Genomic DNA, 15,817 nt, shown 5'->3' with positions numbered 1-15,817 from the left:
TTCTCCATCTCTATGACTTGGTCAGTTTAACTTTTTATGTTTTATAAATCATACAGTATGTAACCTTTCAGGGCTAGCTTTTTTTTTCATTCAGCATAATTCCCCTGATACCTATGTAAGTAGTGGCATGTAGCAGTAGTTCCTTTATGTTGCTGAGTTATGTTTCACAGTATGGATGTAATAGAGTTTGTCCATTCACCTACTGAAGGACATATTAGTTTCATTTTTAGCTATTATGCATAAAGCTCCTTTGAACATTCATGTACATGTTTTTTGGCATATGAGTAAGTTTTCATTTCTCTGAGATAAATGCTTAAGAGTTTAATTGCTGAAGCATATGAGAATTCTTTGTTTCATTTTTTAAATTGAAATATGATTTACATAAAAATTTAATCATACACTTTTAAAGTGTATGGTTCATTGGTTTTGGTATATACACAAGATTGAGCAACCATTATCACTGTCTAACCCAGAACATTTTCATCACCCTAAATGATCATTAATAATCATTCCCCTCTCCTAATTCCTTGTAACTCCCTAGTGGCCAATAATCTGCTTTCTATTTCTATGGATATTCCTATTCTGGACATTTTATATAGATGGCATCATGCAATATGTGACTATTTATGTCTGGCTGTTTTAGTGTAGCATGTGTCATCTATGTCGCAGCATATTTCAGAATCCATTCTTTTTATGGCTGAATAATATTCCATCGCATGGATATACAGCATTTTGTTTATCCATTTTTTACCGTAGACATTTGGCTTATCTCCACATTTTGGCTATGGTGAATAATGCAGTTGTAAACATTTATGTAGAAGTTTGATTATGAACATTTATTTTTAGTTCTCTGGAGTTTCTACCTAGGAGTGGATTGCAGTGGTAACCCTATGTTTAACGTTTGAGGAACTGCCAAACTGTTTTCCAAAGAGGCTGTACTATTTTGTAGTTCTACCAACAATATGTGAGGATTCTCCACATTGCCATCAACACTTGTTATTTTCTGTACTTTTGATTATAGTCACCCTAGGATGTGTAAATTGATTTCTTATAGTTTTCATTTGTATTTTTTCTAATGACTAATCGTGTCTTTTCATGTGCTTATTGGTCATTTATGTAGTTTCTTTGGGGAAATATTTATGCAAACCTGTTGTCCATTTAAAAATTATAATAGTTGTCTTTTTGTTGTTCAGTTCTAAGAGTGTTTTATATATTTGAGATACTAGACCCTTATCATATATATGATTTGCAAATATTTTCTCCCGTCTGTGTGATTTATCTTTTACATTTTTTGATAAATTGCTTGTGTTTTGTTATCATGTCTGAAAGACTTTCTAATCCAGTGTCATGAAGATTTACCTCCATTTTCTTATTTAAATTGTATACTTTTAGCTTTTACATTTAAGTCTTGATACATTTTGAGTTAGTTTTTGCATATGATGTGATGTAGAGATCTAAAGTTCTATTTTTGTGTGGGATATCTAGTTATCTTACCACCGTTTATTGAGATGGCTGTTCTTTTCCCAGGGCACGTAGGCACATAGGCATATTTCTTGATTCTCAATTCTGTTCTGTTGATCTATATGTCTTATCTTTTTCCAGTACCACAGAGACTTGATTACTCTAGCTTTGTAATAGGTTTAGAAATTGAGAAATATGGATCCTCCAATGTTATTCTTGTTTTTCAAAATGATTTTAGCTATTCTAAATCCCTTGCACTTCCATGTGAATATTAAGATCTGCTTCTCAATTTATAAAAAAAAAAAAAAAGCCAACTGTTATTGTTGATAATGATTGCATTGACTCTTTAGATTAGTTTGTGGATTATTGCCATCCTAACAGTATTATGTCTTCTAATCCATGAATGTGGGATATCTTTCTGTTTATTTAGGTCTTCAGTTTCTTTCAACAATTTTATAGTTTGAACATTGAACACTTTTTAGTGTAAAAATACTGAATTTCTTCTGCTAAATTTATTCTTTTTGATGTTTTTGTACATAGAATTATATTCTTAATTTCCCTTTATAATTGTTTAGTGCCTAGTATATAAAAATTCTTGTCTAGGAAATCCCATGAACAGAGGAGCTTGGCAGGCTTCAGTCCATGGGGATGCAAAGGTCAGACATGACTTAGTAACTAAAACAACAACAACAGTATAAAAATACAGTTGACTTTTATATATTGATATTATATCCTTCAACTTTGCCAGACTCATTTATTAGCTCTTTCTTGTTTTTGTTGAATTCCTTTCAGTTTTCTGTAAACAAGAGCAAGTCATCTACCAATAAAGAGTTGTATTTCTTCCTTTCTGATCTATGTACCTTTTATTTCTTTTTCTTGCTTAGTTGCCCTGGCTAGAATATAGAATGTTAAATAGAAGTGAAGAGACTAGACATCTTTGTGTTGATCATAGGGGGAAAGGTTTTAGTCTTTTGCCATTAAGTGTGTTAGCTTTAGATTTTTCATAGGTCCCCATATGTAATTGAGGAAATTCTCTTCTATACTTTATTTTCTGTTTTTAGTATAAAAGGTATTTGATTTTATCAGATAATCTTTCCTTCTTTCACCTATTGAGATGATCATATGTTTTTATTGTTTGTGTGTTGAACCAGCTGTGCGTTACTGGGGATAATTTTCATTTGCTTATGGAGTATAATCCTTTTTATATGTTGCTGGATTTGGCTTGCTAGTATTTTGTTGAAGATTTTTACATCTGTATTCATAAGAGATAATGGTCTGTAGTCTTCTTTTCTGTTATGTCTTTGTCTGGATTTGGTATCACAATTGTATTGGCCTTATAGAAGGAGTTCCTCTACTCTCTGTTCTTTTTTTTTTTTCCCTTTCCTTTTTGTTCTTTTTTTTTTTTTTAAGTATCTGGTCAGTTACTTTCGTGGTCAGCTAATGACTAAGCAGAGATTTCTTTAACTACCTGAATCTGCTAAGTCTCCCAGTCCTTGCTGAGGTCTCTGTGTATGTATTGTGGCATACCTTCCCCTCTCAGTTAGGTGGACAGTTGACAGCTTTGCTTTAGACTTCACTTCTTATGTGTGCTATACGTGCTAAATCACTTTAGTCGTGTCTGACTCTTTGCCACCCTATGGACTGTAGCCTGCCAGGCTCCTCTGTCCATGAGATTCTCCATGCAAGAATATTGGAGTGCGTAGCCAATCCCTACTCCAGGGGATCTTCCCAACCTAGGGATCAAACCCAGGTCTTCGGCATTGCAGGCAGATTCTTTTTTTTTTTTTAATTTTATTTTATTTTTAAACTTTACAATATTGTATTAGTTTTGCCAAATATCGAAATGAACCCGCCACAGGTATACATGTGTTCCCCATCCTGAACCCTCCTCCCTCCTCCCTCCCCATACCATCCCTCTGGGTCGTCCCAGTGCACCAGCCCCAAGCATCCAGTATTGTGCATCGAACCTGGACTGGCAACTTGTTTCATACATGATATTATACATGTTTCAATGCCATTCTCCCAAATCTTCCCACCCTCTCCCTCTCCCACAGAGTCCATAAGACTGTTCTATACATCAGTGTTTCTTTTGCTGTCTCGTACACAGGATTATTGTTACCATCTTTCTAAATTCCATATATATGCATTAGTATACTGTATTGGTGCAGATTCTTGACCATCTGAGCCACTGGGGAAGCCCTTCTTCATTTCTTATGAAGAGCTTCAATTTCAGCAGAGTTGAGAGCTTAGGGTTTCTCAGGTCTTTTCCTGAGCATATGTGCAACTCTGGGCATGCATGTGATCTTGTATATTTCTAGAAATATGCCAGTTTTTCAAAGTTCCTCTGTAAATCTCCTTCCCCAATTTTTTTGTTTAAGGTTTTTGGTTGTCTGTTGTTTGCTCCAGCTGTTATCTACTGTCTTAGGCAGCAGTGAAGTTAAAACAGTTGCCTGTAATTTATCTCAGCTGGGGAAAGTGTTTTTGTACTGGGCAAGCTTGTAGTCAGATCAAGTTAAAAACAGACTTGCAAGTGGGGTCTTTCAGGGAACCATGAGACAGTCAAATGACAGTTCTCTGGGAGTGAACTCCAGCTTGGGTCTGTCCCTCCCGGTGCTGGCCAGGCCACTGCAGGTAAAGGGGAAAGCGACTGCAGCATGTTTCCAGGCTCCGCAGTGCTGGAGAGCTGGGCATAGGGCCGGGGCAAGTAAAATGCCCCAGGGTCACAGCCTAGTCTTCTGATTGGGATGTTTGCCGCTTTCCTTAAACAAACCCTCCCTGTGTTACTGCAGCTCTTTGAGTTTAACTTCTAAAGTTTTATTCATGTAGCTTATGAATAATTTTTGGCAGTATTCTTGTTAATTTTATGAAAAGAGAATTTTTGGAGGTCCTTACTCTGCCACTTTTCATCTGAATTTGTAGTTTCATTAAAAACTTCCAAATAATTTTTCAGGTTGGCTATACCATTTTACATTCTCCCTAGCAGTGTGATTGTTCCAGTTTCTCCACATCGCACCAGTGTTATTTTGATGTCGTTATTTAACATTTTTTTCTTCATTTTGATAGATGTGTGGTTTTATCTAATTGTGATTTTCATTTGTATTTCTCTAATGCCTAATAACATTTGACATCTTTTAAAATACTTGTCATCTTTATCTTTTCTTCAGTGAAATGTCTGTTCTTGGCTATTGTACATTTTCTATTTGGGTACTTTTTTCTAGTTGTAAGAATTTTAAGAATTCTTTATATATTCTGGAAACCAGTCCTTGGTTGTATATGTTGTTTACAAATATTTTCTCCCATTGTATACTTTCTATTTTCATGTTCTTTTGCAGAGCGAAAGTTTTATCTTTTGATGAGGTCCACGTTAACAATTTTTGCTTTTATGTATCATGTTTTTAGTATCAAGTATACTAATCCTAGGCCCTAAAGATTTTCTTCTGCCTTTTTCCTCTAAAAGTTGTATACTTTTTTACTTTACATTTGTCTTCATAATTCTGAAATATATATATAATTTTTACCTTCTGGAATTAGAGTTCTTCAGTTCAGTTCAGTTCAGTCACTCAGTTGTGTCCGACTCTTTGCAATCTCGTGGACTGTAGCATGCCAGGCTTCCTTGTCTATCACCAACTCCTGGAGCTTGCTCAAACTCATGTCCATCAAGTCAGTGATGCCATCCAACCATCTCATCCTCTGTCATCCCCATATCCTCCTGTCTTCAGTCTTTCCCAGCATCAGATCTTTCCCAAGGAGTCAGTCCTTTGCATTGGGTGGCCAAAGTATTGGAGTTTCAGCTTTAGCATCAGTCCTTCCAATGAATATTCAGGACTGATCTCCTTTAGGATGGACTGGTTTTATCTCCTTGCAGTCCAAGGAACTCTCAAGAGTCTTCTCCAACACCACAGTTCTAAAGCATCAATTCTTTGGCACTCAGCTTTCTTTATAGTCCAACTCTTACATCCATACATGATTACTGGAAAAACCATAGCTTTGACTAGACAGACCTTTGTCAGTAATGTCTCTGCTTTTTAAGTTGTATAGTGTTTTACTCTGCTAAAAGTTGTTTAGTTTCTTACTTTACATTCTGCGTCTTAATTCTGATATATACACACACACACACATATATATAGTTTTCTGGAATTAGAGTTCTTGGTTGCCGGTTACTTCTTTCCTTTCAACATTTTCTTGGTGTCTTTGTCTTCTGGCTTGCATACTTTCTGAAGAGACATTCCTGTATTTCTTCCACAGTATGTAAAGTGTCTTTTCTCCTTGGGCTACTTTGAAGAATTTCTGTTTCTTATATTGGTTTTCAGGAATTTGTTATGATTTGTTATGATTCGCTTGACATATGATTATCCTTGACATTCATTGAGCATCTTGGGTTTTTGTCTTTGTTGTTGTCATTGTTTAGTCACCAAGCTGTGTCCGATGCTTCGTGACCCCATGGACTGAAGCACACCAGACTTCTCTGTCTTCCATTATCTCCCGGAGTTTGCTCAGATTCATGTCCATTGAGTCGGTGATGCCATCTAACCATCTTATCCTCTGCTGCTCCTGTTTCCTTTTGCCTTCAATCTTTCTCAGAATCAGGGTCTTTTCCAATGAGTCAGCTCTTCACATAAGGTGACCAAAATATTGGAGTTTAAACTTCACCATCAGTCCTTCCAATGAATACCCAGGGTTGATTTCCATTAGGATTGACTGGCAGTCCAAGGGACTATCAAGAGTCTTCTACAGCATCAGTTCTTTGGCACTCAGCCTTCTTTATTGTCCAACTCTCATCCATACATGACTACTGGGAAAACCATAGATTTGACCATATGGACCTTTGTCAGCAGACTGATGTCTCTGCTTTTTAATACACTGTCTAAATTTGTCAGAGGTTTCCTTCTGAGGAGCAAGTATCTTTTAATTTCCTGGCTGCAGTTAACCATCCACAGTGATTTTGGAGCCCAAGAAAAGAAAATCTGTCACTGCTGCTTCTTTTTCCCCTTCTGTTTCCATGAAATGATAGGACTGCATGCCCATCTTAGTTTTCTTAATATTGAGTTTCAAGACAGCTTTTCCACTCTCCCTTTGCATACCTATCAAGAGGCTCTTTAGTTCCTCTTGACTTTCTGCCCCTAGAATAGTATCATCTGCATATCTGAGGTTGTTGCTATTGCTCCTGGCAATCGTGATTCCAACGTGTGATTCATACAGCCTGGCGTTTTGCATGATGTACTCTGTGTGTCTGTGCCTGCTCAGTCACTCAGTCATGTCCGATTCTTTGTGACCCCATGGACTGTAGTCCGCCAGGCTCCTCTGTCCATGGAATTTTCCAGGCAAGAAAACTGGAGTGGATTGCCATTTCCTTCTCCAGGAGATCTTCCCAATCTAGGGATCAAACCCACGTCTCTGGCTTTTCCTGCATTAGCCCGAGGAGTCTTTACCACTGCGCCACCTGGGAAGCCCTAGGATATACTCTGTATATAAGTTAAATATGCAGGGTGACAATATACAGCTTGTCTTACTCTTTTCCCAAATTTGCACCATCAGTTGTTCCATTCAGAACATGACCCGTCTGTCTTGCGTGGCCCTGCATGGCATGGCTTATAGCTTCATTGAATCACACAAGCCTCTTCACCACAACAAGGCTGTGATCCCTGAAAGGTTGTGTCTTTAGAGCTTGCATCAAATTTGAAATTTTTAAACATTATTTCTTTAGGTATTTATTTCTATGCCCTTAGCTCTGGTCCCTACTTTTGGGACTCTTACCTGTTGTTAGCTTGATATTGTCCCATAATTACTGACACACTGTTACAGTTCTTTTCAGTCTTTATTTTTTTTAATGTGCTTCAGTTAGGACAAATTAAATTATGTTTCTCTGTTTTCAGAGTTAGTAATATTTTCTGGTTCAATATCTAATCTGCTGTTAATCCCACCTAGTAGGATTTTTATTTTTTATATTTGATCTCTAGAAGTGCTATTTAGGTCTTCTTTATATGTTAACATTTGTCTTACAATGTTAATGTTTTTCTTTGAATACCTGGGTATAATTATTATTTATGTTTTAAAGTTTTTATTTGCTAATTGCTTTATCTGTGTCATACCAGATCTATTTATGTTAACTATTTTTTTATCCTGGTTATTGTTCATATTTTCCTGATTCTTAGCACTTTTTCATTAGATGCTGGACCTTATAAATGCTAATTGTTGAGTGTTACACTTTGTTATCTTCCTTTTTGTGGTGCTTTGTTCTGGCTTTAAAATTATTTGCAATTTAGTTTGATCCTTTCATGGTCTGTCTTTATGCTTTGTTAGGACAGGTCTAGAGTAACCTCTACTGTAGGGATAGTTTAGCCCTATTACCCACAGAATGCCTTTTGAGCATCTCATTTAAATGCACAAAGTGATCAACAAGGATTTGATAGCCTTGCTGCTCAGAACTTGAGTGCTTTCTAGCCCTGTATGAGTTCTGTGGACTGTTCAGTTGTTAGAATTTTACAATTCAGCTAAGAGTCAAAGGTTGCCTTGAAGTTTTGTTTTCTTTTTTCAGTAGTGCTTCTCCTCCAGAACTGTAGTCCACAAGGTCCAGCTGCCTTGGGTTCCCTGAACTGCTGTGTATCTTCATAACTCAGTGACACTTGCATTCTTTGTTTGGGATCCACGGTCCACAATTTGCCTCTAGGCAAATTGGCCACAATTTCTTGTGAGCAACAAGTGAGTTGCTCACCTCACTTGTTTTCTCTCTCTCTAGCTGCCTCTTGTCAGTATCTGAAAATAATTGTTTCATATAATACATTCAGTTTTCTTATTGCTTATAGCAACTAGGTAAATCTGGTCCCTATTATTTAATCATGACTGGAAATAAATGACTTGTTCCTTTAATTAAAAAAAATTTTTAATTTGGAACAGTTTTGTATTTACAGAAAAGTTGTAAAGATACTAAATACAGAGTTCTGGTATCCAGTTTCTCCTGTTGTCAACATCTTAATACAATTTTTGTAGAACTTTTGTCAAAATTAAGACACTGACTTTGGCATATTACTATTAAGTAAATATCTATAATTTTATTTAAAAAAAAACAGCCAACCATTTCCCAAAGTGGCTATACTGTCATGCATTCTCACAAAATGAATGCATCATTTTGAGTAGAAGAAACAGCTTGATGAAAACCATTAGGTTGAGACACCACCATTTTAACTAATTTGAAATTACAAAAATTTAGAGAAGGGACTTAAAATTGCCAAGCCTTTGATTACAGATGACTCATGATAACAGTAATAACTATAACAGTGGGGTTCACTGATTTCTCTTCTAAGGGCTTTACATTTATTGATTCATTTAATCCTTACAATATCCCAATGTTCTTGATGCTATTATCCTCCAGTTCCTTAGATTAAGAAAGTGAAAAGGTCACTGATTTTCCCCTGCTCACATGGCTAAAAAGGTACACGCTGTCTGGCTCCAGGACCTACTCTCTGATCCATTCTGCCAAGGATGATTGTTATCGGTTGCACATCAGAAAAACCTGAGATGGCCTTGGGCATCTATATTTTGAAGACCACTGGTGATTCTTATGTGTAGTCAGGATTGAGAACGTTCTAAACTGCTGCTTCTTCATTATAATGTAGATAAATTTAATGTGTTAAAATATACTTTTTTATTTTAATGATAATAGTGAATAATTTAGTTCTTGTTTTGACTCAGACATTTTAAAGTCCTTTTATATAGGTAGAATGTTCAAACTCTTGCACAATTGCATTCATCTCATGCACTAGCAAAGTAATGCTCAAAATTCTCCAAGCCAGGTTTCAACAGTATGTGAACCATGAACTTCCAGATGTTCAGGCTGGATTTAGAAAAGGTAGAGGAACCACAGATCAAATTGCCAACATCCGTTGGATCATCGAAAAAGCAAGAGAGTTCCAGAAAAACTTGTATTTCTGCTTTATTGACAATGCCAAAGCCTTTCACTGTGTGGATCACAACAAACTGTGGGAAATTCTTAGAGATGGAAATACCAGACCACCTGACCTGCCTCCTGAGAAATCTGTATGCAGGTCAAGAAACAACAGTTAAAACTGTACATGGAACAACAGACTGGTTCCAGATTGGGAAAGGAGTACGTCAAGGCTGTTATATTGTCACCTTGCTTATTTAACTTATATGTAGAGTCAGTTCAGTTGCTCAATCGTGTCTGACTCTTTGCGACCCCATGAACCACAGCACTCCATGGCTCCCTGTCCATCATCAACTCCTGGAGTCCACCCAAACCCATATCCATTGAGTCGGTGATGCCATCCAACCATCTCATCCTCTGTTGTCCCCTTCTCCTCCTGCCCTCAATCTTTCCCAGCATCAGGGTCTTTTTCAATGAGTCAGCTCTTTGCATCAGGTGGCCAAAGTATTGGAGTTTCAGCTTCAGCATCAGTCCTTGCAATGAACACCCAGGACTGATCTCCTTTAGGATGGACTGGTTGGATCTCCTTGCAGTCCAAGGCACTCTCAAGAGTCTTCTCCAACACCACAGTTCAAAAGCATCAATCCTTCTGCGCTATGCAGAGTACATCATGAGAAACGCTGGGCTGGATGAAGCACAAGCTGGTGTCAAGATTGCCGGGAGAAATATCAATAACCTCAGATACGCAGATGACACCACCGTTATGGCAGAAAGCAAAGAAGGACTGAAGAGCCTCCTGATGAAAGTGAAAGAGAAGAGTGAAAACCTGGCTTAAAACTCAACATTCAGAAAACTAAGACCACAGCATCCGGTCCCATCGCTTCATGGCAAATAGATTGGGAAACAGTGGAAACAGTAAGAGACTGTATTTTGGGGGGCTGCAGAGTCATTGCGGATTATGACTGCAGCCATGAAATTAAAAGAGGCTTACTCCTTGGAAGAAAAGTTATGACCAACCTAGACTGCATATTAAAAAGCAGAGACATTACTTTACTAACAAAGGTCCATTTAATCAAAGCTATGGTTTTTCCAGTAGTCATGTATGAATGTGAGTTAGACTATAAAGAAAGCTGAGTGCCGAAGAATTGATGCTTTAGAACTGTGGTGTTGGAGAAGACTCTTGAGAGTCCCTTGGACTACAAGGAGATCCAACCAGTCCATCCTAAAGGAGATCAGTCCCGGGTGTTCATCAGAAGGACTGATGTTGAAGCTGAAACTCCAATACTTTGGCCACCTGATGCGAAGAGCTGACTCATTTGAAAAGACCCTGATGCTAGGAAAGATTGAGGGCAGGAGAAGGGGACACCAGAGGATGAGATGGTTAGATGGAATCACTGACTCAGTGGACATGAGTTTGGGTAAGCTCCGGGAGTTGGTGACGGACAGGGTGGCCTGGTGTGCTGCAGTCCATGGGGTTGCAGAGAGTCAGACACGACTGAGTAACTGAACTGCACTGAACAGATATAGGTAGAACTAGAACTGAAGCACATATTTTGCAGATTACAGAAAAATCAGTTATCTCTCTGTTTTGGTGTCTAGGCACTCTGCCTTTTGTGTAACACATGCAAATATGTGTTTATAGTGTACGGGTGTGTGTGTGTATAATTACATGTTGTTTTCTGGCATAAAGAATTTTTAGAGTAATCTGACTAAGTAATTACATATTGCTTCCTAAGAGTAATGTTTAAAGAATACTTACCTTAAAATATAGACACATTTTAAAAAATAAAATAGGGAATCATTTTGTGTGCACAAAGCAAGGAATAAAATGAATCATAGAATGGTTTAATTGGTTAAATTGTGTTAGGCCCAGAAGGTTAATACCCACACAAAATTGATTTAATCCAGCATATAGAAATCTTCTTAAATTTATTAATTTTGTATCTTTCTTATTTTTTGTAATTAGACTTTTTAACATTTGATATTAGGCTATAAAATATAGAGGACTAAATTCTGTTTAAAATATGTGAAGATTGATTATGAAGTATAATAAGATAGTAGTTTTTTTTTTAATTTTTATTTTATTTTTAAACTTTACATAATTGTATTAGTTTTGCCAAATATCAAAATGAATCCGCCACAGGTATACATGTGTTCCCCATCCTGAACCCTCCTCCCTCCTCCCTCCCCATACCATCCCTCTGGGTCGTCCCAGTGCACCAGCCCCAAGCATCCAGTATCGTGCATCGAACCTGGACTGGCAACTCGTTTCATACATGATATTTTACATGTTTCAATGCCATTCTCCCAAATCTTCCCACCCTCTCCCTCTCCCACAGAGTCCATAAGACTGTTCTATACATCAGTGTCTCTTTTGCTGAAAATAGTTTATATCAAAATCTAGTTCTCTGGTCTCAAAATCAGTGATACAGATTTATTTTTAAAATTATTATTGTGTGATTTTCATTGGTCACTGTTGTTTTGTTCTGAATAGTTGGCTGCTGACAATTGCATGATGTCTCCACCAGAGAGTGCTAGAGATACTTCAGTGGGGAATGGTATTTACTTAGGCTTGCCTGGACTTGTCAGTGGGTTAGACCTTTTTTATTTTTAGGAAAGAATTTGATTTCTTGTTTACAAAATTCCGCTTGCTGTGAAATAAATTGTATATCTTGACAATTGAGTATTTCTACAGATGTTGTAAATGATAAGTGTTTAATCACTTCATTCTTGGTTCTCCTAGCTGTCTTGAAATATCTTTGATTTGATTATTTTGTGACGTTATCCTTTAAAAATTAAAAGTTGTGTTTCCTTATACACAGCAGTTGTTGATTTTTCTTAACATTATTAGGTGTTCTGCTGAAAACCTTCATAACTTAAAATGAACTAGATAAACTAGTAATGTGTTTTATGAGCTTAAGAAATAATTGTTTATTGTGTATGCTTTTTAAAATAGAAACTGAATTAGCAAATAATTTTAATATTTGCAATTCTAGCATACAGTATTATTCTCAAAGTATTATTAATTATTTTGTGCTATGCATTTAGAATAGTGTATGAAAGAAAGTCTGGTCCTTTTATTATATTCAATAAATTTCTAAGTGAGCATTTTACAGGGTGACTATTTAGCAGAAGTACTAAACGATAATAACTTTTTCCCCTTCTTTTTTCTAGGTATCTTCACTCAAATAACATAGTTGTGGTTCCGGAAGGTAAATACACTTTCAGTTTTTACTAATAGTTAGGAGGTGCTAGAGTTAAATCTGTGCTTTATAATAGTAGAACAGATTGTCTCTTTAAACCTATTTTGGTTGGAGTATTAGGGAATTTTAATTATAAAACATCATTATTAGTTTCAAAGCTTTTTTCCCTCTAATTAGTAAGTCTAGTTAACAGTTACAATTAAATTTATTAAGTCTAAAATATTTATAATGGTTAAGTAAATTATTATCAGATAAATTGACATTGGGTAAATAATAAAATAACTTCTAGTTTATTAAATCAAGTTAAGCATTTTGGTTAGATAAAAAAGACTTTATATATCATTTCATGAATTATTTATTCAAGTAGTTTTTTACATTGTTTTAACATTTTTATTTGTAATCTTTTTAAAGTTTATATTATATTAAGGTAGAAGTGTTACTTCATAGAATGTTGTTTGATACTATACTGCAATAAAAATGTTTAAAAAAATTAATTTGATATATGCTTTTACTATTATGTCAGCACCAGAGATAGGGATATTAAGTATTAAAATATTTAACTTGCGTAATATTTAATTGCATTAAAAATTGGTCTTAACACTTGAGTCAAATTAATTTGCTCTTACCCTTCTTTTCTCTTCAAAGCCATTGGATCCCTTGTGAAACTGCAATGTTTGGATCTTAGTGACAACGCCTTAGAAATCGTTTGCCCAGAAATTGGTCGTCTGAGAGCTTTACGTCATCTTCGGTTGGCTAATAACCAGCTGCAGTTCCTACCTCCAGGTAATCACCGTCTGTAGCACAGAAGCTTCTTGTCTGTTCCAAGGCTATTTTTATTAATATTTCTCACTTTGTGTCTAGGCAGTGGGCTTTGGGTATATCTGTAAGTTTCTGATTGTCCACTTGTTAGAGGAGGATGGTAAGGAATGTGGATGGACTATGATTAAAAGTCTTTTCCCTGATGCAGATGTAAAAAGACGGCATTTACATTTTTGAGCTGCAATTACTACAGTTGTGCATTGCAGTCAGTGCCCCTTCAAATCACTGCCCTGGTGAATTATTTGTACCAAAAGCTACTTTAGTGTTGAATTTCACATAAGGGAATTTATACAAACTTTGCATTTTAGTGTCTGAAAGCAGATACATGCAGTGTTTTCTCTCATTCTCTAGAGAGGTAAATGATGTACATTAACTTTGATTTAATGTGAATCATACTAGAATTTAGTAGCAGAATTTAAGTTTGAGTTCTTGAACTAATTGTCACTTCTGCCTACTGATCATCCTATTAGATTATGATGTACATATAGACAGTACCAAAATCCTGCCTTCTCCTGAGCTACCATTAAGTCCTTTGACTTTCTTACAAGGGATATTCAGAGACCTTTCTTTGTGAACCCGCACTCTTGGAGATTCCTCTGTCTTATATCATTTCCCATATTTTTAAATCAGTGAAATATGATTTAAAAAATAGCTTGTGCTTCAGGTATAACATGAAAGTACTCTGCATTCAAAAATATGCAGAAAAAAAAATGCAGACACCACTCACATTGGGAGTATTTGTACCTAGTAACTCTTGGTATTCCTGAGTCTTTTAGTGTATCCAAGTGGAATATATGACTCATCCAAAATTACAAATTACTGCCTGCCTTAGAACTTCAGGGATATATGAAACTGTTAAAAATTACTCATGTTAAATCCATGAATGAATTTATAATTTAAAAAATACTTTCTCCAAGGTTTTTCAAGTACAGAAATTTCTAATTGAAACAGTAGTTGATTAATTTTTAGACTTTATGTGCCAACTTTAATGTATGCATTCAATACTGTATACAAAAATGGTATTAGTATAGCAGTTAACTCTGCTTAAAAAATATTTTTTAACTTCATTTAAAGTGTCTTACTTTTTATAACTCTGCTTAGTACAAAAAATTCTAATATGGTGTAGGAGTATGATCTTTGCTTTAAATTTTGTTTTATGTAATCAGACTCAATGGTGCTTCATCATGAAGCTTGATTTCATCAAGTTTATGTATTCACATACTCAGGAAATTAGATTCTCTTTCAGAGATTGTATAGAAAACGTATCAGCAAAGATATACTTTAGATTTTCAGAATATTTTTATATATCAGCTTATATAAGATATAGAGTCAAAATGCATGGATATAATACTGAATATTTTAGATTTGATTGTATTTTTAAATATGAAATTCATAAAAGATATGTTATAGAATCAAAATGCATGGCTATAATACTGTGTTCATAAGCGCCTTTTTCTATACGTTTAAAGAATATATGAGTAACAACTCTATTAAAACATTGTTCTTTGTGTTCTGTTCTTCTGTTTTTTCCTGTAATGTAGAACATTTTGTGGTAAAATGTAGCCATTTCCTTTCATTATATACTCTCAGAGGTTAAGGGTATACTAATAATGTCATTGACTGCTTCCTAATAACAAGTGGAGGGTATAGATTTCCTGGCTACCTTCATGTAATTTAAAATTTATATCTCACCTGTTTCATAATAGATTTGAAGCATTTACTTCTGATTTTATCTCCCTAGCTTATTTCTGTTGCTTGTATTGTTTTTTTGCTTAAATGACATACAGTAGTATCTATGTATTTTGAGTAGAAACTTTTGATTAAGCTATGTATATAGTTTCTTTTTTTTTTCTGGGCCATCATAAATACAATGCTCTAGATCTTACTAATTTTTTAGTTCACTTTATGTATGTCTTTATGAGATAATTTCACTGTTATGATTTGAATGGGAGAGGGGCTTGGTACACATTTACCAAGTGTACCCAATCATTAGGGACATACTATGGAAGAGTATTTCAACTGTAGTAAAAAATGTGAGGAATTGCCATATGGTGTCCATTTAATGACGGTAGACTCCAATTGATATCTGTTAGCCTCTTCTGTGGAGAAGGCAATGGCACCCCACTCCAGTACTCTTGCCTGGAAAATCCCATGGACGGAGGAGCCTGGTAGGCTGCAGTCCATGGGGTCTCTAAGAGTCAGACACGACTGAGCGACTTCACTTTCACTTTTCACTTTCATGCATTGGAGAAGGAAATGGCAACCCACTCCAGTGTTCTTGCCTGGAGAATCCCAGGGACGGGGGAGCCTGGTGGGCTGCTGTCTATGGGGTCGCACAGAGTCGGACACGACTGAAGTGACTTAGCAGCAGCAGTAGCAGCAGCCTCTTCTGTTAATACCTATTCCATGCTGTTGGTATAGTCTTATATGTATGTGAAAGACTTAATATTTT

At 35.9% G+C, this 15,817-nt stretch overlaps 1 protein-coding gene across 6 annotated transcripts in view; it reads left to right on the top strand.

The window, feature by feature from the left end:
- Positions 1-15,817, top strand: part of LRRC28 (leucine rich repeat containing 28) — a 194,033-nt gene that overhangs the window by 32,028 nt on the left and 146,188 nt on the right. For all 6 annotated transcript variants that reach the window (XR_011461553.1, XM_070357922.1, XM_070357920.1 and 3 more), the window contains exons 4-5: positions 12,518-12,555; positions 13,192-13,329. Coding sequence is in view for 5 of the 6 variants with exons in the window: in XM_070357922.1 (XP_070214023.1) it covers positions 12,518-12,555; positions 13,192-13,329 (176 nt within the window). In the remaining variant the exon portion in view is untranslated. The remainder of the gene's footprint in view (positions 1-12,517; positions 12,556-13,191; positions 13,330-15,817) is intronic.

This window comes from Bos mutus, chromosome 21 (assembly GCF_027580195.1).
Source record: "Bos mutus isolate GX-2022 chromosome 21, NWIPB_WYAK_1.1, whole genome shotgun sequence".
In the NCBI taxonomy this organism is placed as follows: domain Eukaryota; kingdom Metazoa; phylum Chordata; class Mammalia; order Artiodactyla; family Bovidae; genus Bos; species Bos mutus.
The sequence above is the reverse complement of the archived record's forward strand: the minus strand, read 5'-3'. Positions and strand labels throughout refer to the sequence as shown.